Genomic DNA, 16,608 nt, shown 5'->3' with positions numbered 1-16,608 from the left:
CTCATAGGCAGGAGCAAAAGTAGCCCCTTCCTCCTGCGGCACATCTGAGTCCGGGTCAGTTTTTTCTAAACAATTCTCCTTTTCTGTAGTCCTAAATTCAGAGGAAGGTATTGAACCAATCAGAGTTTGGTGATGGGATTCGAAGCTCTGTGGCATATTTGCCTGTTGAGCTGTTGAAGGCTCCAGCTCAGAGAAAAAATGTGTAATTTTGGCCTGTGCTTTTACTCGGCGTTTAACTGCGGCCTGCAAGAATGCAGGCGAAAGGCCCAGCTCTTTATAATTCCTCCTTGTATATACAAATGGGCTAGTAGTCTCACTCAGCATAAGACACCTTCCTATGTTCCTATGACAGGACTGGAAAGGGTGCAGGGAAGCCCCATTTGATCCCCATTCTGCAACAGCATTTCCACCTCCTGTTCTAGCAATGTTTCCATTTCTCTCTATTCAGGGACAATTCCCTTGTCAATAGGAACTCACCAACAGAGGCTGAAATATCCAGACTGTGTTTAATTTGTTTCTGTAGTTAATAAACTAGATTTGTGTTCTAGCCTTAAAACTCTCCTGAAGTACAGCACTCGTCTATTTCAATGGGGTTCAGGGGTTAGAGCTGAGCTTAGTCTCCAAGAAGGCTGCCACACCATCCAAATGCACCAATGTGAATCACCAAATTAACTCAAAGGTGACAAGAAAACAGTAGTTCTTTTAGGCACGAATTGTTATAAAACTGGGAGGACCACATGCCAGATTCTGAGAGAAGGGCTTAATTTCCTTTCCCAAATATGCCCTTCAGCCCATTGACATATAAAGTAACTTTATGGTTATGCGGCCCAACTGTTTAGTTGGTTAACAGCGGGAAAGGTAACAGCGGGAAAGGTAACAGCGTTCCGTGCACCTCGGTGTTCAGTCATGCCGGCCACATGACCACGGAAGCGTCTTCAGACAGCGCTGAAGTGGTTAAGTGGTTAGAGTCGGACACGACTGGCTGGGGACACCTTTACCTTTTTTAATGGTATAACTGAATCCAAACAATATTCCAGAAAAGCTAGGAATTCAATGGAAATAACAGGAAAGATCTAACAGCCCAGAATTTTGCTGGTTTTTTTTGTTTGTTTGTTTGTTTGTTTGTTTCCTTTTGCAAGGGCCAACTCCCAGTGGATTGCTGTGGACTGCTACTAGAGCCATCTTATCCTTTCTGGAATTCTGCTACTATCCAAATTTGCATGACAATCAGGATTTGTGCCCCATGTGACCTCTAGGTTAACAGGGTTTTTTTATGTAGTTGTAGTTTCATCCAAGTTTCCAGGACTAGATTTTCCAGACAACCAGACATTCTGAATATTTGACATTAATCACTAAACCTCTGTGATGGGCCTGGCATGATTACAGTAAAGTTAAAAGGAATATATTCCATTGGGGTGACTTGATCCAGAGTGACACTGTTCTTCTCCAGAGGTGTTTCCAGATGAGGCTTTTATTGTGCAGTCACACTGCCTCATTCATGGAATGTTATGGGGAGTCCAGACAACAATGTCTTCCATTTGTGACATTCTCATGTTCTCCCACTATTTCTTCTGTCTTTTTCTTACCACAACAAAACCTGTTTAGGAGGAAAAGATGGAATCGCTGCACAATGCCTTTTGCCTGGTAGCAATATGAGTCCTCCACCTGGAAGCACCCCAAGTTAGGAAGTAAACTGAGAAAGTTAATCATGTCTTCTGTAAAGCAGAGGTGGGGAAACTTGTGGCCTTCCATGTGCTGTTGGATGGTGAGTCCCATCAGCCCTAGCCAGCATAGCCAATGGTGAGGAATGATGAGACTTGTAGTCCAACAATGGCTGGAGGGCCACAAGTTGCCCACCCTTGCTCTAAAAAGCCTGAAATCAATCCAGATTGGGTGATGCCACAAAACAATGAAGAACATGGCTGAAAGAAGGCACCAATCAGTGGCAACTTCCTGCGGTTCTATTCATATCAAGTAAAACAATGGATTAGAAAGGACCAGAGAATCTGTAGAAAAGGAACATTTAACAAAATGCCCAAGCTTAGACAAATCCTTTTTTGCTAACACATGGTCTTAGCTGGAAAACAAAATCATAGAATCATAGAATAGTAGGGTTGGAAGGGCCCTATAAGACGGTCGAGTCCAACCTCCTGCTCAATGCAGAAATCTAAGTCAAAACATCCCTGACAGATGGCTGTCCAGCCTCATCTTGAAGGCCTCCAGTGTGGGAGAGCCCGCTACCTCCCTAGGTAATTGGTTCCATTGTCGTATTGCTCTAACAGTCAGGACGTTTTTCCTGAAGTTCAGCCGGAATCTGGCTTCCTGTCACTTCAGCCCATGATTCCATGTCCTTCACTCTGAGATGATCAAGAAGAGATTCTGGCCTTCCTCTCTGTGACAGCCTTTCCAGTACTTGAAGAGCGCTATCATATCAAGTCTTCTCTTCTCAAAGCTAAATATGCCCAGTTCTTTCAGTCTCTCCTCATAGGGCTTTGTTGCCCTCCTCTGAACCTTCTCCAGTTTGTCTGCATCCTTCTTAAAGTGTGGTGCCCAGAACTGGACACAGTACTCCAGATGAGGCCTAACCAGTGCTGAGTAGAGGGGAACTAGTACTTCCCGGGATTTGGAAGCTATACTTCTCTTAATGCAGCCCAAAAGAGCATTTGCCTTTTTTGCAGCCACATCATGTTGTTGTCTCATATTCAGCTTGTGATCTAGAAGAATTCCAAGATCCTTCTCGCTTGTAGTGTTGTTGAGCCACATATCCCCCATCTTGTAACTGTGCATTTGGTTTCTTTCTCCTAGGTGCAGAACTTGGCATTTATCCCTATTAAATTTCATTCTGTTGTTTTCTGCCCAGTGTTCCAGCCTATCAAGATCACTTTGAATTTTGTTTCTGTCTTCCAGGGTATTAGCTATCCCGTCCAATTTTGTGTCATCGGTAGATTTGATCAGCATTCCCTGCACCTCCTCCTCCAAGTCATTAATAAAAATGTTGAAGAGCACTGGGCCCAGGACTGAGCCCTGTGGTACCCCACTTGTTACCTCTCCCCAGTTTGAGAAGATCCCATTGATAAGCACTCTTTGAGTGCAATCCTGTAGCCAACTGTGGATCCACCTGATTGTTGTTTCATCTAGCCCACTTTTAGCTAGATAATAAAGCTCAGGCTGCAGTCTTATACACTGGGGAGAAAGGTTGCTTCCAGGTGAATTGTTCCTAGCACTACCAATCAAAAGGCATTGTGCAGTGGTACAACCCACCTTACCAGATTTATTCTGGTAAAATGGAAGAAGCAGTGGAAAAACACAGGTGGGTTACAAATTGAAGATAACAACCTATGAATGCCCTGCAAAATTCCATGAATGAGGCAGGGTGATTGCACAATAAAGTCCTTGTCTAGAAGCACCATCTGTTCCAATGAAATGGGTAAGACATCTGAATAAACATACATGGGATCTGGATGTAAAGGGAGGTTTCAACCAGATTTTTTTTTTAAAGGGAAACCTGTGAACAGCTGGCTTTGGCTGTCACCCATCTTCATTTGAAATGGCAACATTACCATTTTCACTCTCCTATTTGTGGCCAGCCCAAAGGTGGCATTATCAATTATCTCTTGTTCCAGGAGAAAGAGAAGAACCACGCACAGAAGAAATCCCTGACTTTGCAGGAACGATCAGACACAAGAGATTTTCCTGAACTTTCAGATGATGAAGGACAGGTCATCAAGGTAAGTTGTGCTCGGGATTATGTCAACAAGAGAGAGGTACAGAAGGGCAGTTCTTCTAACATACCAGTCAAAGCATCAAACTGACTTGAACATAACGTACTGATTAAAAGCCAACCTTATTTTAATTGTATTTGGGCTGAGTCTTTACTTTCTCAGGAAAAAAATTCGCTGCTCTCCAACTTTTCACAATCACTTTCTGCAGTTCTGCCACCTGAAGTCTTGCAAGAGGCTTTTGCAGAGGGTTACATCCATTTGATAAAAATGCTATTATTACTAGAGGTGTACTCTGACCCCCTGCTTTGACTTGGACTTCAAATTGGCACTTTGAAAAATGGCCCACTCCTGCTCAGACTAAGTCAGAGTCGGTCTGCTTTCACTCAATACAAAACCCAAGCCAAGGCCTGGGAATCTGAGGGTTCATGCTTCCCATTGACCATCATAGGAAAGCTAAAAATGACTATAACTTTTCTACTCTTTGACAAATTTGGATGATAGTTGCAGGCATAGTGGCCTCATAGGAGGGGATTATGCCTGCCCAATATCAGAAAAATAGGGGGGTGGGGGGTGTTGTACAAGAGCAGCTTTGACATTTTGAGGGGGACACACTTATCCCCCTATATTCATGGTGGACCATTATTCTGAAAATAACCTGGCAGCCTAGAGGTGTCCCTAAGTAAGAAACTGCAAAATGTCAGAAAGATAAGTGCAGTAGTTCATGTGAAAGGGGAGTCCTCAATTTGGGAGATGGAGATTGATTTGCTCCCCATTTCCTCCCTCTCCCCCATGGGTTTTTGGGCAATTTGTATGAAAATGGCATGTGTCACAGAGGTGTCTCCCCAGGCAAGAAATCTGCAAAGTTTCAGAAAGATAGTGCAGGGGCTAGGGAGTTATGATCCTTGAAAACTAATGTAAATATTTTTTTACATAGTGAAGCCTGGTAGGCAGCATTTGCAGAATATTCATCTTATTATCCCATCCTCTCCCCCCCCAAAAGCACAGTGATTGGAGAGCCTCTAATAAAACATGCCCTATGATTAGAAGGTGGGCCTGTCAGTCACTTAACTGCACTTCTTCCTCCTCTCCCCTACCCCATCAACATTTAGAGAAACAAAAACAAAGGCACTATTTTTGAAGACTTGTCGTCTGCCTTTCTGAAGCCAAACTGTGGCTGAATCCTCGTGAAGGGTCCAGCTTTGATTCTAGTCACGTTGGAAGGAAGCCCGCTTCACCTTGGGAAGCACCAGAAATGGTCCAAAGAGGCCCAATTTGGTTTGTGCTTTAGCCCAATCAGATGCACATCCCTAATTATTACAATAGACATCACCTAGAATGGAATTTACTAGAGATGAATGAAAGAGAGGTTATCAAAAATCACCAGTCAAATATGAGTGTTCATTTCCTCTCATTCAAATTCAGATCCCTGACAATATTCATGTGAAGTTCAATTTCAATTCATTTCTGACTCAGACTTGAGCACTGATGAGTTCACCGTTAGGCTAAATTAATGAGAGAGAGAGAGAAAATCTACTTGTTCACTTAAAATGATACTAAACAATCTAAATGAAAGGGGGGAAATGATCTGTGAAATCCTGGTTCATCATCATTCCCTCTATTTCTGATGTTCAGGCATAAGCACCATTGCTCATGTACCCAAAATGGCACCACACGCGCGCGCACACGCACGCACACATACGCACGCACACGCACGAAGGAGGTATTAGCAGGCAGGCAGGCATTTATTTATTTATTTATTTATTTACAATAGTTATATCCTGCTCCACATCAAAGATTTCCAAGCAGTGAACAACAAGATGAAAGAATAAAACCCTATAGTTAAACAATTAAAATATTTTTAAAGGACAGATTCTGAACTTAATAAACTGCAGCAGGTCACTCAGGGAAGGCCTCTCAAAATAACAATGTCTTCAGGAGGTGCCGAAAGCAACTCAACTTTGGCTCCTGCCTGACCTCAAAAGATAGGGAATTCCACAGGAAGGGGGCCACCATGCTGAAGGCTCTTTTCCTGGTGGCTTCCAACCAGGCCATAGGTCCATGTGGAACCACCAGGAGCAAGCCCTCTGATGACCTCAGTGACTGGGCAGGTTGGTAAAGAAGGAGGCGCTCTCTCAGGTATCCTGGTCCCAAGTTGTTTAGGGCTTTGTACTCTAGTATTAATACCTTATACTTGGGAGGAGTCCAAGAGTCCAAGGATTGCAGAAGAACAAAAGATCTTTAGGAAAAAACTCAGGGACCCCAACAAGGACTGAATGGCCATGGAATGCTGATTGTGGTGGGGGTATGGAAAAATCAGTGGAGGGCGGGGAATGGAATGGCGTATCCTGGATAAGGGCATGGCTGACTGACTGAAATGCTGAACAGGAACACTCTACGTTGCAACATTTTATTGTAGTCAAATTTGTATTTGTTGTGGTGCTGTGTGTCTGCATAAGGGTGTGTTTTGCTCTAATGTGTTATACACAACTGAAATCCTAAGACAAGGTGCAGGAGGAACTCAGGCCAGGAGCCAAATCTGGCTCTTCTTGGTTCCAAATCCCACCCTCTAGAGTTCCTCGGATGGCCTCACCTCCTTCCCTGGGCCATATCCCTTCTCCCCAACCCCAACTGCTGGCCATTTGGTAGTTTCTCAGCTTTTTCCCCATTCTAAAAGGTTGAAAAGCCTCTCCCAAGGCTTAGTGACTAACAGTAGGAGCTTCAAGCTAAAATAGACTGGTGCTTTTAGCTCCACCCCTTTTGTCTTTGGCCCCGCCCACTACTGGAAAGCAACCTCTGAGAGCTTTTCCAAAATGGAATTTGGCCCTCAGGCTAAAAGAGGTTCTGCACCCCTGTCCTAAGATGTGACACAGCAGAGTGACTAGTCAACCCATCGTACTCACTGAATTGCCTAATCTAAGAATGCAACAGCTTTGACAGCTATTATGCATACCTACTACTGTGCATTCAAACTTGTCATAGAAACTCTTCTCCCCCACCCAGCAACATCTTGACTACCTGCAACATTTGCCTCAGATCTACAACTTATACATCGCTCACTTGCTCCTTATTTTAGTGTCTCTCATACTCTCTGGCATATTTTACATTCACACACTGTGATTGTTGTTGTTGTTCAGTCGTTAAGTTGCGTCTGACTCCTCGTGACCCCATGGACCATAGCACAACAGGCCTTCCTGTCTTCCGCTCTCTCTTGGAGTGTGCTCAAGTTCATATTCATTGCATCGGTGATGCTATCTAGCCATCTCATCCTCTGCTGTCCCCTTCTCCTTTTGCCTTCAATCTTTCCCAGCATCAGGGTCTTTTCCAGGGAGTTTTCTCTTCGCATTAGGTGGCCAAAATATTTGAGCTTCAGCGTCAGTATCTGTCCTTCCAATGAGCAGTCAGGGTTGATTTCCTTTAGGATTGACTGATTGGGCCTCCTTGCAGTCCAGGGGACTCGTAAGAGTCTTCTCCAGCACCTCAGTTCGAAAGGATCAATTCTTCTGCTCTCAGCCTTCCTTATAGTCCAGCTCTCACAGCCATACATTACTACTGGGAAAACCATAGCTTTGATTAGACGGACCTTTGTCAGCAAGGTGATGTCTCTGCTTCTTACTATGCTGTCTAGGTTTGCCATAGCTTTCCTCCCAAGGAGCAAGCGTCTTTTAATTTCATGGCTACAGTCACCGTCTGCAGTGATCTTGGAGCCCATGAAAATAAAATCTGTCACTATTTCCATTTCTTCCCCTTCTATATGCCAGGAAGTGATGGGGCCAGATGCCATGATCTTAGTTTTCTTAATGTTGAGTTTCAAACCAGCTTTTGCACTCTCCACTTTCACCCTCAACAAGAGGATCTTTAGATCCTCTTCGCTTTCCGGCCTTGAGGTGTTATCATCTGCGAATCTGAGGTCGTTGATAATTCTCCTGGCAATCTTAATTCCGACCTGTGATTCATCCAACCCCGCGTTTCTCATGATGTACTCTGCATATAAGTTAAATAAGCAGGGTGACAATATGCAGCCTTGTACTCCTTTCCCAATTTTGAACCAATCGGTTGTTCCATGTCTGGTTCTTACTGTTGCTTCTTGGCCCTCGAACAGGTTTCTCAGGAGACAGGTAAGGTGGTCTGGTACTCCCATCTCTTTAAGAATTTGCCACAGTTTGTTGTGATCCACACAATCAAAGGCTTTAGCGTAGTCAATGAAGCAGAAATAGACGTTTTTCTGGAATTCTCTTGCTTTCTCCATGATCCAGCGAATGTTGGCGATTTGATCTCTAGTTCCTCTGCCTCTTCGAAACCCAGCTTGTACTTCTGGTAGTTCTCGGTTCGCATACTGCTGAAGCCTAGCTTGTAGGATTTTGAGCATAATCTTGCTGGCATGTGAAATGAGCACAATTGTAAGGTAGTTTGAACACTCTTTGGCATTGCCCTTCTTTGGAATTGGAATGTATACTGACCTTTTCCAGTCTTGTGGCCACTGCTGAGGGTTCCAAATTTGTTGGCATATTGAGTGCAGCACTTCAACAGCATCATCTTTTAGGATTTTAAATAGCTCAGCTGGAATACTGTCATCTCCGCTACCTTTGTTGTTAGTAATGCTTCCTAAGGCCCACTTGACTTCACTCTCGAGGATGTCCAGCTCAAGTTCAGTGACTGCATTATCATGGCTATCAGGGACATTCAGATCTTTCCTGTATAGTTCTTCTGTGTATTCTTTCCACCTCTTCTTAATCTCATCTGCTTCTGTGAGGTCCCTGCCTTCTTTGCCCTTTATCATGCTCGTCTTTGCACAAAACGTTCCCTTGAGATCTCCGATTTTCTTGAAGAGATCTCTAGTCTTTCCCATTCTGTTGTTTTCCTCGATTTCTTTGCATTGTTCATTTAAGAAGGCCTTCTTGTCTCTCCTTGCTATTCTCTGGAACTCTGCATTCAGTTGGATACATCTTCCCCTTTCTCCCTTGCTTTTCGCTTCCCTTCTCTCCTCAGCTACTTGTAAAGCCTCATCAGACAGCCACTTTGCTTTCTTGCATTTCTTTTTCTTTGGGATGGATTGAGTTGCTGCCTCCTGAACAATGTTACAGACCTCCGTCCATAATTCCTCAGGCACTCTGTCTATCAGGTCTAATCCCTGAAATCTATTCCTCACCTCCACTGTGTATTCATAAGGGATATGATTTAGGTCATACCTGAATAGTTTAGTGGTTTTCCCTACGTTCTTCAATTTAAGCCAAAATTATGCAATAAGAAGCTCATGATCTGAGCCATGGTCAGCTCCAGGTCTTGTTTTTACTGACTGTATAGAGCTTATCCATCTTTGGCTGCAAAGGACATAATCAATCTGATTTCAGTATTGACCATCTGGTGATGTCCATGTGTAGAGTCACCTCTTGTGCTGTTGGAAAAGAATGTTTGCTATTATTAGCGTGTTCTCTTGGCAAAACTCTATTAGCCTTTGTCCTGCTTCATTTTGTACACCAAGGCCATGCTCACCTGTTATCCCGGTGATTTCTTGACTTCCTACTTTAGCATTCCAATCCCCTATGATGAAAAGGACATCTTTTTTTGGTGTTAGTTCTAGAAGGTGTTGTAAGTCTTCATAGAACTGATCAACCTCAGCTTCTTCGGCCTCAGTGGTTGGGGCATAGACTTGAATTACTGTGATGTTGAATGGTTTGCCTTGGATTCGTACTGAGATCATTCTATCATTTTTGAGATTGTACCCCAGTACTGCTTTTCCCACCCTTTTATTGACTATGAGCACTACTCCATTTCTTCTAAGGGATTCTTGCCCACAGTAGTGCCACTCTTTCTGGCGCTACTTGGAAATACCCTCTGCTCTTCCCCAGTCATATATTGGACACCTTCCGACCTGAGGGGCTCATCTTCCGGCGTCATCTCTTTTAGCCTTGTGATATGTTCCATGGGGTTTTCTTGGCAAGAATGGTCACCTAAATTAAATTTGCCCATGCTTGTCCATTTTAGTTTGCTGATTCCCAAGATGTCGATGTTCAATCTTGCCATCTCATATTTGACCACCTCCAGCTTACCTTGATTCATTGATCTGACATTCCAGGTTCCTAAACAATATTGTTCTTTACAGCATCAGATTTTTTTTTCACCACCAGACACATCCACAGTTGAGTGTCCTTTTGGCTTTGGCCCAGCCGCTTCACTCTTTCTGGTGCTACTTGGAAATACCCTCTGTTCTTCCCCAGTCATATATTGGACACCTTCCGACCTGAGGGGCTCATCTTCCGGCGTCATCTCTTTTAGCCTTGTGATATGTTCCATGGGGTTTTCTTGGCAAGAATACTGGAGTGGGTTGCCATTTCCTTCTCCAGTGGACCACATTTTGTCAGAACTCTCCACCATGACCTGTCCGTCTTGGGTGGCCCTGCACAGCATAGCTTATGGCTTCACTGAGTTATGCAAGCCCCTTCACCACAACAAGGCAGTGATCCATGAAGGGGACACACTGTGATAGGAGGAAGCTTTTACAAATATCTCCAGAACTGACTCAGTCACAGAGAACCATTGTGACAAAGCTCAGAATGTATTAAAGGTGTCTAGAGCTCCAAGGCCCAATTGACATCTGCTACACCATCCTTTTCCCCCTGCTCCTTGATTGTTCTTACTGCCTGCAGTGTGTTCTAAAAAATATGGATGCTGCCCCACTATTCACTTTCAGCAAACCCCAGTAGATGAAGTCCTCTGGGCAGCTATGGAATTATGTAAATTACACTTGTTTAACCACTCAAAAGCTGCTCCCAGAAATGATGAGAGCTCCCTACCAAGTCCCCAGCCATCTCAAAATCACCACTTCATCGTGCTTCTGTTCCATCCAGCCGAATTGCCTACTAGAAACATTTAAAACTCATATAACCAAGTGACATGACCAAACATGGGGTTCATTTTATTTGCATTCTCATTTCTGAACTCTTACAGTTACACTGCAATCCCATTTTTAGAAATGCCTCTGCAACCATGGGGACTAGATACTTGCTTGTGTGAGAGCTAAGGTTCTCGACATATTTTATTCAAGATTTTTCAATTACATAGTTCATAGTTCATTAGCAGTTCATAGTTAACTGATTTCAGTCATCATATGCATGCATCATCTTGTACTAGACTGTAGATTCAAGCTTTTAGAAAGCAGATAAATTGTCAAGACCTTGCAATTGACCTTTCAAAAAGCAATTTAACCCTGCTCCACAGGTCACATCATCAAATGCTAAAATACTGAATCAGGAAATCCCTTTTAGCAATAACAAATGATCTAGTACTAATGATTTTGTCCCCTTCAATGTACATGATGCAGAATCTAGTTAAAATGTTGGTTTTCCTCGCTTGTTAACTCTGCTTTCCTTCACAGCTGATTGCTCCTGTAGAAATTGGAATACATCTGAACTCCAGACAGCTGGAAAAATACCAAGATGTCCTGGAGGAACTCCTAACAGAGGTGTTACCAGACACTCAGAAAGGTATTATCGGGATCTTAAAATTTGCCTTGGAAGCCCTCTCAGTGCTGAGATTCCAGGAATGGCTTTTGTGTCATGTTTGCTCACATCAGAATGTTCCTTACCAATTATCATAATCTTTCTTCTATCAGCATGGATCACGACCAACAGAAAGCACTCCCCAGCCGCATTTATCATTTGTGCAATGAGGGGAGGGATGCCTTACTGCAGAGGAGATAACCTTGTTTATGGAGAGGGGACAGCCAAAGTGCTGGGCAACCACCTTTCAAAAGGGAGATGGATGTGTACACTCCAATACTGGAAGGGGAGAGCACATCTTGATTAATCCTTTTCCTGCCCAAAAGGGAAGGAAAATTGACAAGAGTACCAAAAGAGGGAGAAGTCAAATTGAAAGTGCTCATTTTCAGTGAAATTGACACCTCTCATTCACAACCATGTGAGAGGAAGAGGTGGGGGAGTGAGCAGCCTCCGTGTCTTTCTGAGGAGATACTCGCATTTTCCAGAAATAATACATTGCTGGGAGACATTTTGAAACTTACATCAGCAAAAAAGCAAGGTAGGCTAATGCACTAGCTCCATGTCTTGGCACTTTTTCAGCTACTATAAAATTGTATATCTGGTGAAATTGTTCCATGCCCATTTTCATCAGCTGTTAAGCTGCTCTTCTTTACTGTACATCTAAGGAAATGCTGGGGTTTCACTGAAGTTATAGTTTTTACAATGCAGAATGCACAATGAATTGAGGCATTCTACTTCAAATTGGATATGCATTATTTTTACATGAGTGGCTCCTGGTTCTCTTTGAATGATATCAGACTTGGAAATAAATTAAATGGCAGATGTTTAAACATTCATTGTTGTTCATACCTCTTTGGTTATTGCTTATTTTTCTGCCATGAAATCAAAGAGAGTTTATATACCTGAGTATGTTTGTGAAACTCCATCTCACTGAAAAGAGGAAGACCACTGGAGTTCAAGCTACTTAAAAACAGGAATGACAAAGGAAAATCCTAGTCCCAGGATTGTACTGGATAACTAAAGATTTTTGGCAACGCTGCAGCAAAATGTTCAAGTTACCTCTGCATCTATAACTGAAGCCAGATATTCAAAGATGTGTGGCAAGGACTTCTGAAAATTCAAGTCAAAACTAACACTTAGGGTGCCATCTTTTACCCTCTCACCTGGCTGGGAGTAAGCCCCATTGAACTCAATGGAACTTACTTCTGAGTAGACATGTATAGGATTGCACCATTAGTAAATAACAATCAGACCTGACAAGAGTCTAATGAAGTAGAATTATAATCCAGCCTACACATATCGGTGAACACTGCTTCCTACTGTAATGTGAAAATGTGGATCTGTTTGATACCACATCTTACACAGTATTGCTATGATAATCTGTTTGATTTCAAGCATCTTTTTTGTTTTTCCATGTGATAGATTAGGAAGATCCCAGTTTAATCTTGTACAGTATTGATTCACAAACTTATATTTTTGTTGTTTCTCCTCTTTGTAGCTAATTGATGTTCTAAGAACTAGAGGACGAAAGGGAGAGACTTCATGCAAATTTGCAAGGCTCCACTTAATGAAATGCTGTCTGCAAGGCACTGCACTTCATGAAAAACATATACTTATGCAAGCCAATAAAATATGAAACTTAAATATATGTTTAGTTTGTTCAAAGTTCATTTGAAAGGATTTAGAATGACATCCAAGAGCACAAAAGGAAGACGTCACTACACAAATCACTCTGTATTTGTAGGATAGATTAAATTCCATCCACCAATATTTTGTACACCCAAAGTAATTAAGGCTGTGATCCTGTATTATTAGTTTTTATTATTTATTACATTTCTATACTTCCCAATAGCCGGAGCTCTCTGGGCGGTTTACAAAGATTTAAAACATTAAAAATACAATATACAGAGATTAAAAACCAAGCATACTGATGACAACGCACCCCAAAACTCTGGATGACTGCACTCAACCGTTTCATGTAGATATTAAATAGTATGGGGGACAGAACTGACCCCTGTGGCACTCCATACTGGGGAATTGATGGGGCTGAGCAATATTCCCCAAGTACCACCTTCTGAAGCCCATCATCCAAGTGGGAGCAAAACCATTGCAATGCAGTGCCTCCCACTCCCAGCTCAGACAGTCATCCCGGAAGAATACCATGGTTGATGGTACTGAAAGCCACTGAGAGATCGAGGAGAATCAACAAGGTCATATTCCCCTTGTCTCTCTCCCAACATAGGTCATCATACAGGGCGACCAAGGCTGTTTCCATGCCAAAACCCAGCCTGAACCCTGACTGAAATGGATCTAGATAATCGGTCTCATCCAAGAGTGTCTGGAGCTGGTTGGCAACCACCCGCTCAAGAACCTTGCCCAGGAAAGGAACATTTGCCACTGACCTAAAATTACTAAGATTTTTCGGGTCCAAGGAGGGTTTCTTTAGGAGTGGTCTCACTACTGCCTCTTTGAGGTGGCCCGGGACAACCCCCTCTCACAAAGAGGCATTAATCACCCCCCTGGCCGAGCCAGCTGTTCTTTCCCTGCCAGTTTTTAATCAGCCAAGAGGGGCAAGGATCCAGTACGGAAATGGTTGCACGAACCTGCCCAAGCACCTAAGCATCTTGTCAATGTCCTCGAGCTGTACCAACTGAAACTCATCCAGGAGAACAGGACAAGGCTGTGCTCTGGATACTTCACCAGATTCACCTGCTATAACACTGGAGTCCAAGTCCCGGTGGATGCAAGAGATCTTATCCTGGAAGTGCCTAGCAAATGCATTACAGTGGGTTTCAGGGGGATCTACAGTGTCCTTAGAGCCAGCATGTAATAGCCCCCAGATGACTCTGAAAAGCTCCACTGGGCAGCAAACAGAAGATTCAATAGAGGCAGCAATATGATTTTTTTGCCGCCCTCACTGCCGCTGAATATACTTTACCATAGGCACATACCAGCATTCGATTGCATCCACTAGGAGTTCTTTTCCATCTATACTCAAGCCGTCTCCCATCGCTCTCAGCTCTGGGGTATACCACGAAGCTGTTCCAGCTCTACTGAGGAGAGGGCACTCAGGAGCAATCATGGCAACTGCCCAGGTCATTTCTGCATTCCACAGATCAACCAGGATTTCAACAGGAGAGCCCACCATATCAGCCGGAAACCTCCCCAGAGTCCTCTGGAAACCATCCAGATCCATTAGCCTCCAGGGGCAGACCATCTTAATAGGTCCCCCACTCTTGCAGAGGGGAAAAGCTGCTATAAGTCTAAACTTCCACAGGTAATGATCTGACCATGACAAGGGGACTGATGCAAAGTCCTCCACCTTCAGACCACCATCTCCATGTCCATTTGCAAAAACCAAGTCTAGAGTATACCACGCTACATGTGTTGGGCTGATGACATGTTGGGACAGTCCCATGGTCATCATGGAGGCCATGAAATCCTGAGCCGCCCCAGACAAGGTGCCCTCAGCGCGCATGTTAACATCCCCCAGAACCAACAGTCTAGGGGATCGCAACAATGCACCAGAGACCACCTCTGTCAGCTCAGATAGGGAGTCTCACCAACAGAGTCCCCAATCTGTCCCACTGGTCCAACACAAGGTACAAACACTCCGGAGCCACATGGACAGGGAGCCTGCAGAGGGAGATGGCATTCCTATAGACCACAGCAATCCCCCCTCCCCGGCCCTCAGGTCTTCCCTGATGCTGAACCAAGTACCCCGACGGGCAGAGCTGGGAGAGACTAACTCCTCCCTGCTCACCCACCCAGGTCTCAGTTATACATGCCAGATTGGCCACCTCATCCACTATTAAGTCATGGATGAGGGAGGTCTTACTTTGAACCAATCTGGCATTTAAAAGCAGCATCCGGAGGCCCAAATGCAGGCTGGTAGGGCAACCACCATGCCTGCGGTTCGGGGGAGGGCCAGGGCACAGCATAGCTGTTAACTGTCTGGGCCGAGTTCCCCTAACCTGGCTAGCTCTCCTCCCAACGCCATATCTCCCTTGACCTGTAACCACACTAATTGGGGCCCCTCAAGTGCCCCGACATGGCCATATATCCTCTCACCCAGGCACATAACAGGATCCTAAGCAAAACAGACACAAAACAACACAAAAACAACAACCAACACCTGCACATAGAAGCCACAAGGACCAGTAACCGCGTCAGAGCTGGGCAGACAAGAGTCTTCCCAGGGAGCTCTGGCCCAGTTAGCTCGAATCAGCCGTAATTAGCCCAGGGGAGTTTTTTCTTTCCCTCTTCAGCTCCAGCCAGGGGGGTGCCTTATCACTGGCAGCTACACAGTCTCAGGCAGGGCCAATAAGGTGGTAAGTTGGCCCTGCCTCTGTTGGATGTCCCAGCTGCCTTCCCCTGCCTGGTCCAGACTGTGAATGAATGAGTACACACCTGGGAGCAGGGGTGTCATTAGAGAAAGGCCCACCTGGGCACGGGGCATGGATCTTTTTGAGCTGTGCCCCGGATCTTTTGAGCTGTCCTAATTGCCATTTTTTTACATTTTCCCATTGACTTGCATTGGCAAACAAAAACGGACATAACTTTTTTAGTTTGTATGATAAATACATGAAATATGGAGGCTTGGTAGCCCCCTTGGAGATGATAGAATATGCCAAATTTCAGACAGGTAGGCCTAGTGAATTTTGTGCTAGCCACAGGTAAAATCTGTTTTTTTCAAGAAAATGTGTCAAAGCAAAGAGCTATAATTTCTTTGTTCTTCCACATAAGTGAATGGAATTTGGAAACCCGGTAGCTTCCATGGAGCTGATGGAACCTGCCAACTTTCAGGCAGTTATGTCCAGTGACTTTTGTGCTAATCACAGGTAAAGTTTGCTATTTTCAAGAAAATGTGTCAAAGAAAAGAGCTATGTTTGTGTGTGTGCGTGTGTGTGTGCGCGCGTGCTTCCACATACGTACATGGAATTTGGGGACCTAGCAGCCTCTATAGGGATGACTGAGCCTGCCAACATTCAGACAGTTAGGTCTAGTGGCTTTTGTGCTAGCCATAGGTAAAATTTGCTTTTTCCAAGAAAATCTGTCAACGTAAAGAGCTATACTTTTTTTGTGCTTCCACATGAATTCATGGAATTTGGGGAACTAGCAGACCCTATGGAGCTGACTGAACCTACCAAATTTCAGACAGTTAGATCCAGTGGCTTTTGCGCTAGCCATATGTAAAGTTTCCTTTTCTCAAAGTCTAAAACAAAAAGTAAAAACTGTCAAGTCACCCAGGGGATTAGAGATCCTAATCAGAAGGTGTTTAACGTGACCATTAGATGGTCACTATCCCTAATCTCTGGTGTAGGGGTTTTTTGAGGTGCAAAAAACCTCTCTTTGCCCTACTTTTCTTTTCTGCTCTTAAATGCCCACTG

General features: G+C 44.0%; 1 protein-coding gene across 2 annotated transcripts in view; it reads left to right on the top strand.

Annotated features, from left to right (window-relative positions):
- MLN (motilin) overlaps positions 1-12,865 on the top strand; it is a 29,485-nt gene extending 16,620 nt beyond the window's left edge. Inside the window, exons 3-5 of one of the 2 annotated variants that reach the window (XM_084848315.1) lie at positions 3,624-3,728; positions 11,095-11,203; positions 12,717-12,865. In XM_084848315.1, the coding sequence (XP_084704441.1) occupies positions 3,624-3,728; positions 11,095-11,203; positions 12,717-12,724 (222 nt within the window). In that variant the 3' untranslated portion in view covers positions 12,725-12,865. The remainder of the gene's footprint in view (positions 1-3,623; positions 3,729-11,094; positions 11,204-12,716) is intronic. The other variant, XM_084848316.1, reaches the window with a different exon arrangement.
- The last annotated feature ends 3,743 nt before the right edge of the window (positions 12,866-16,608 follow it).

The sequence above is a fragment of the Heloderma suspectum genome, chromosome 4, assembly GCF_057233095.1.
Source record: "Heloderma suspectum isolate Gila_16-S chromosome 4, 16-S_ref, whole genome shotgun sequence".
Lineage (NCBI taxonomy): Eukaryota > Metazoa > Chordata > Lepidosauria > Squamata > Helodermatidae > Heloderma > Heloderma suspectum.
The sequence above is the reverse complement of the archived record's forward strand: the minus strand, read 5'-3'. Positions and strand labels throughout refer to the sequence as shown.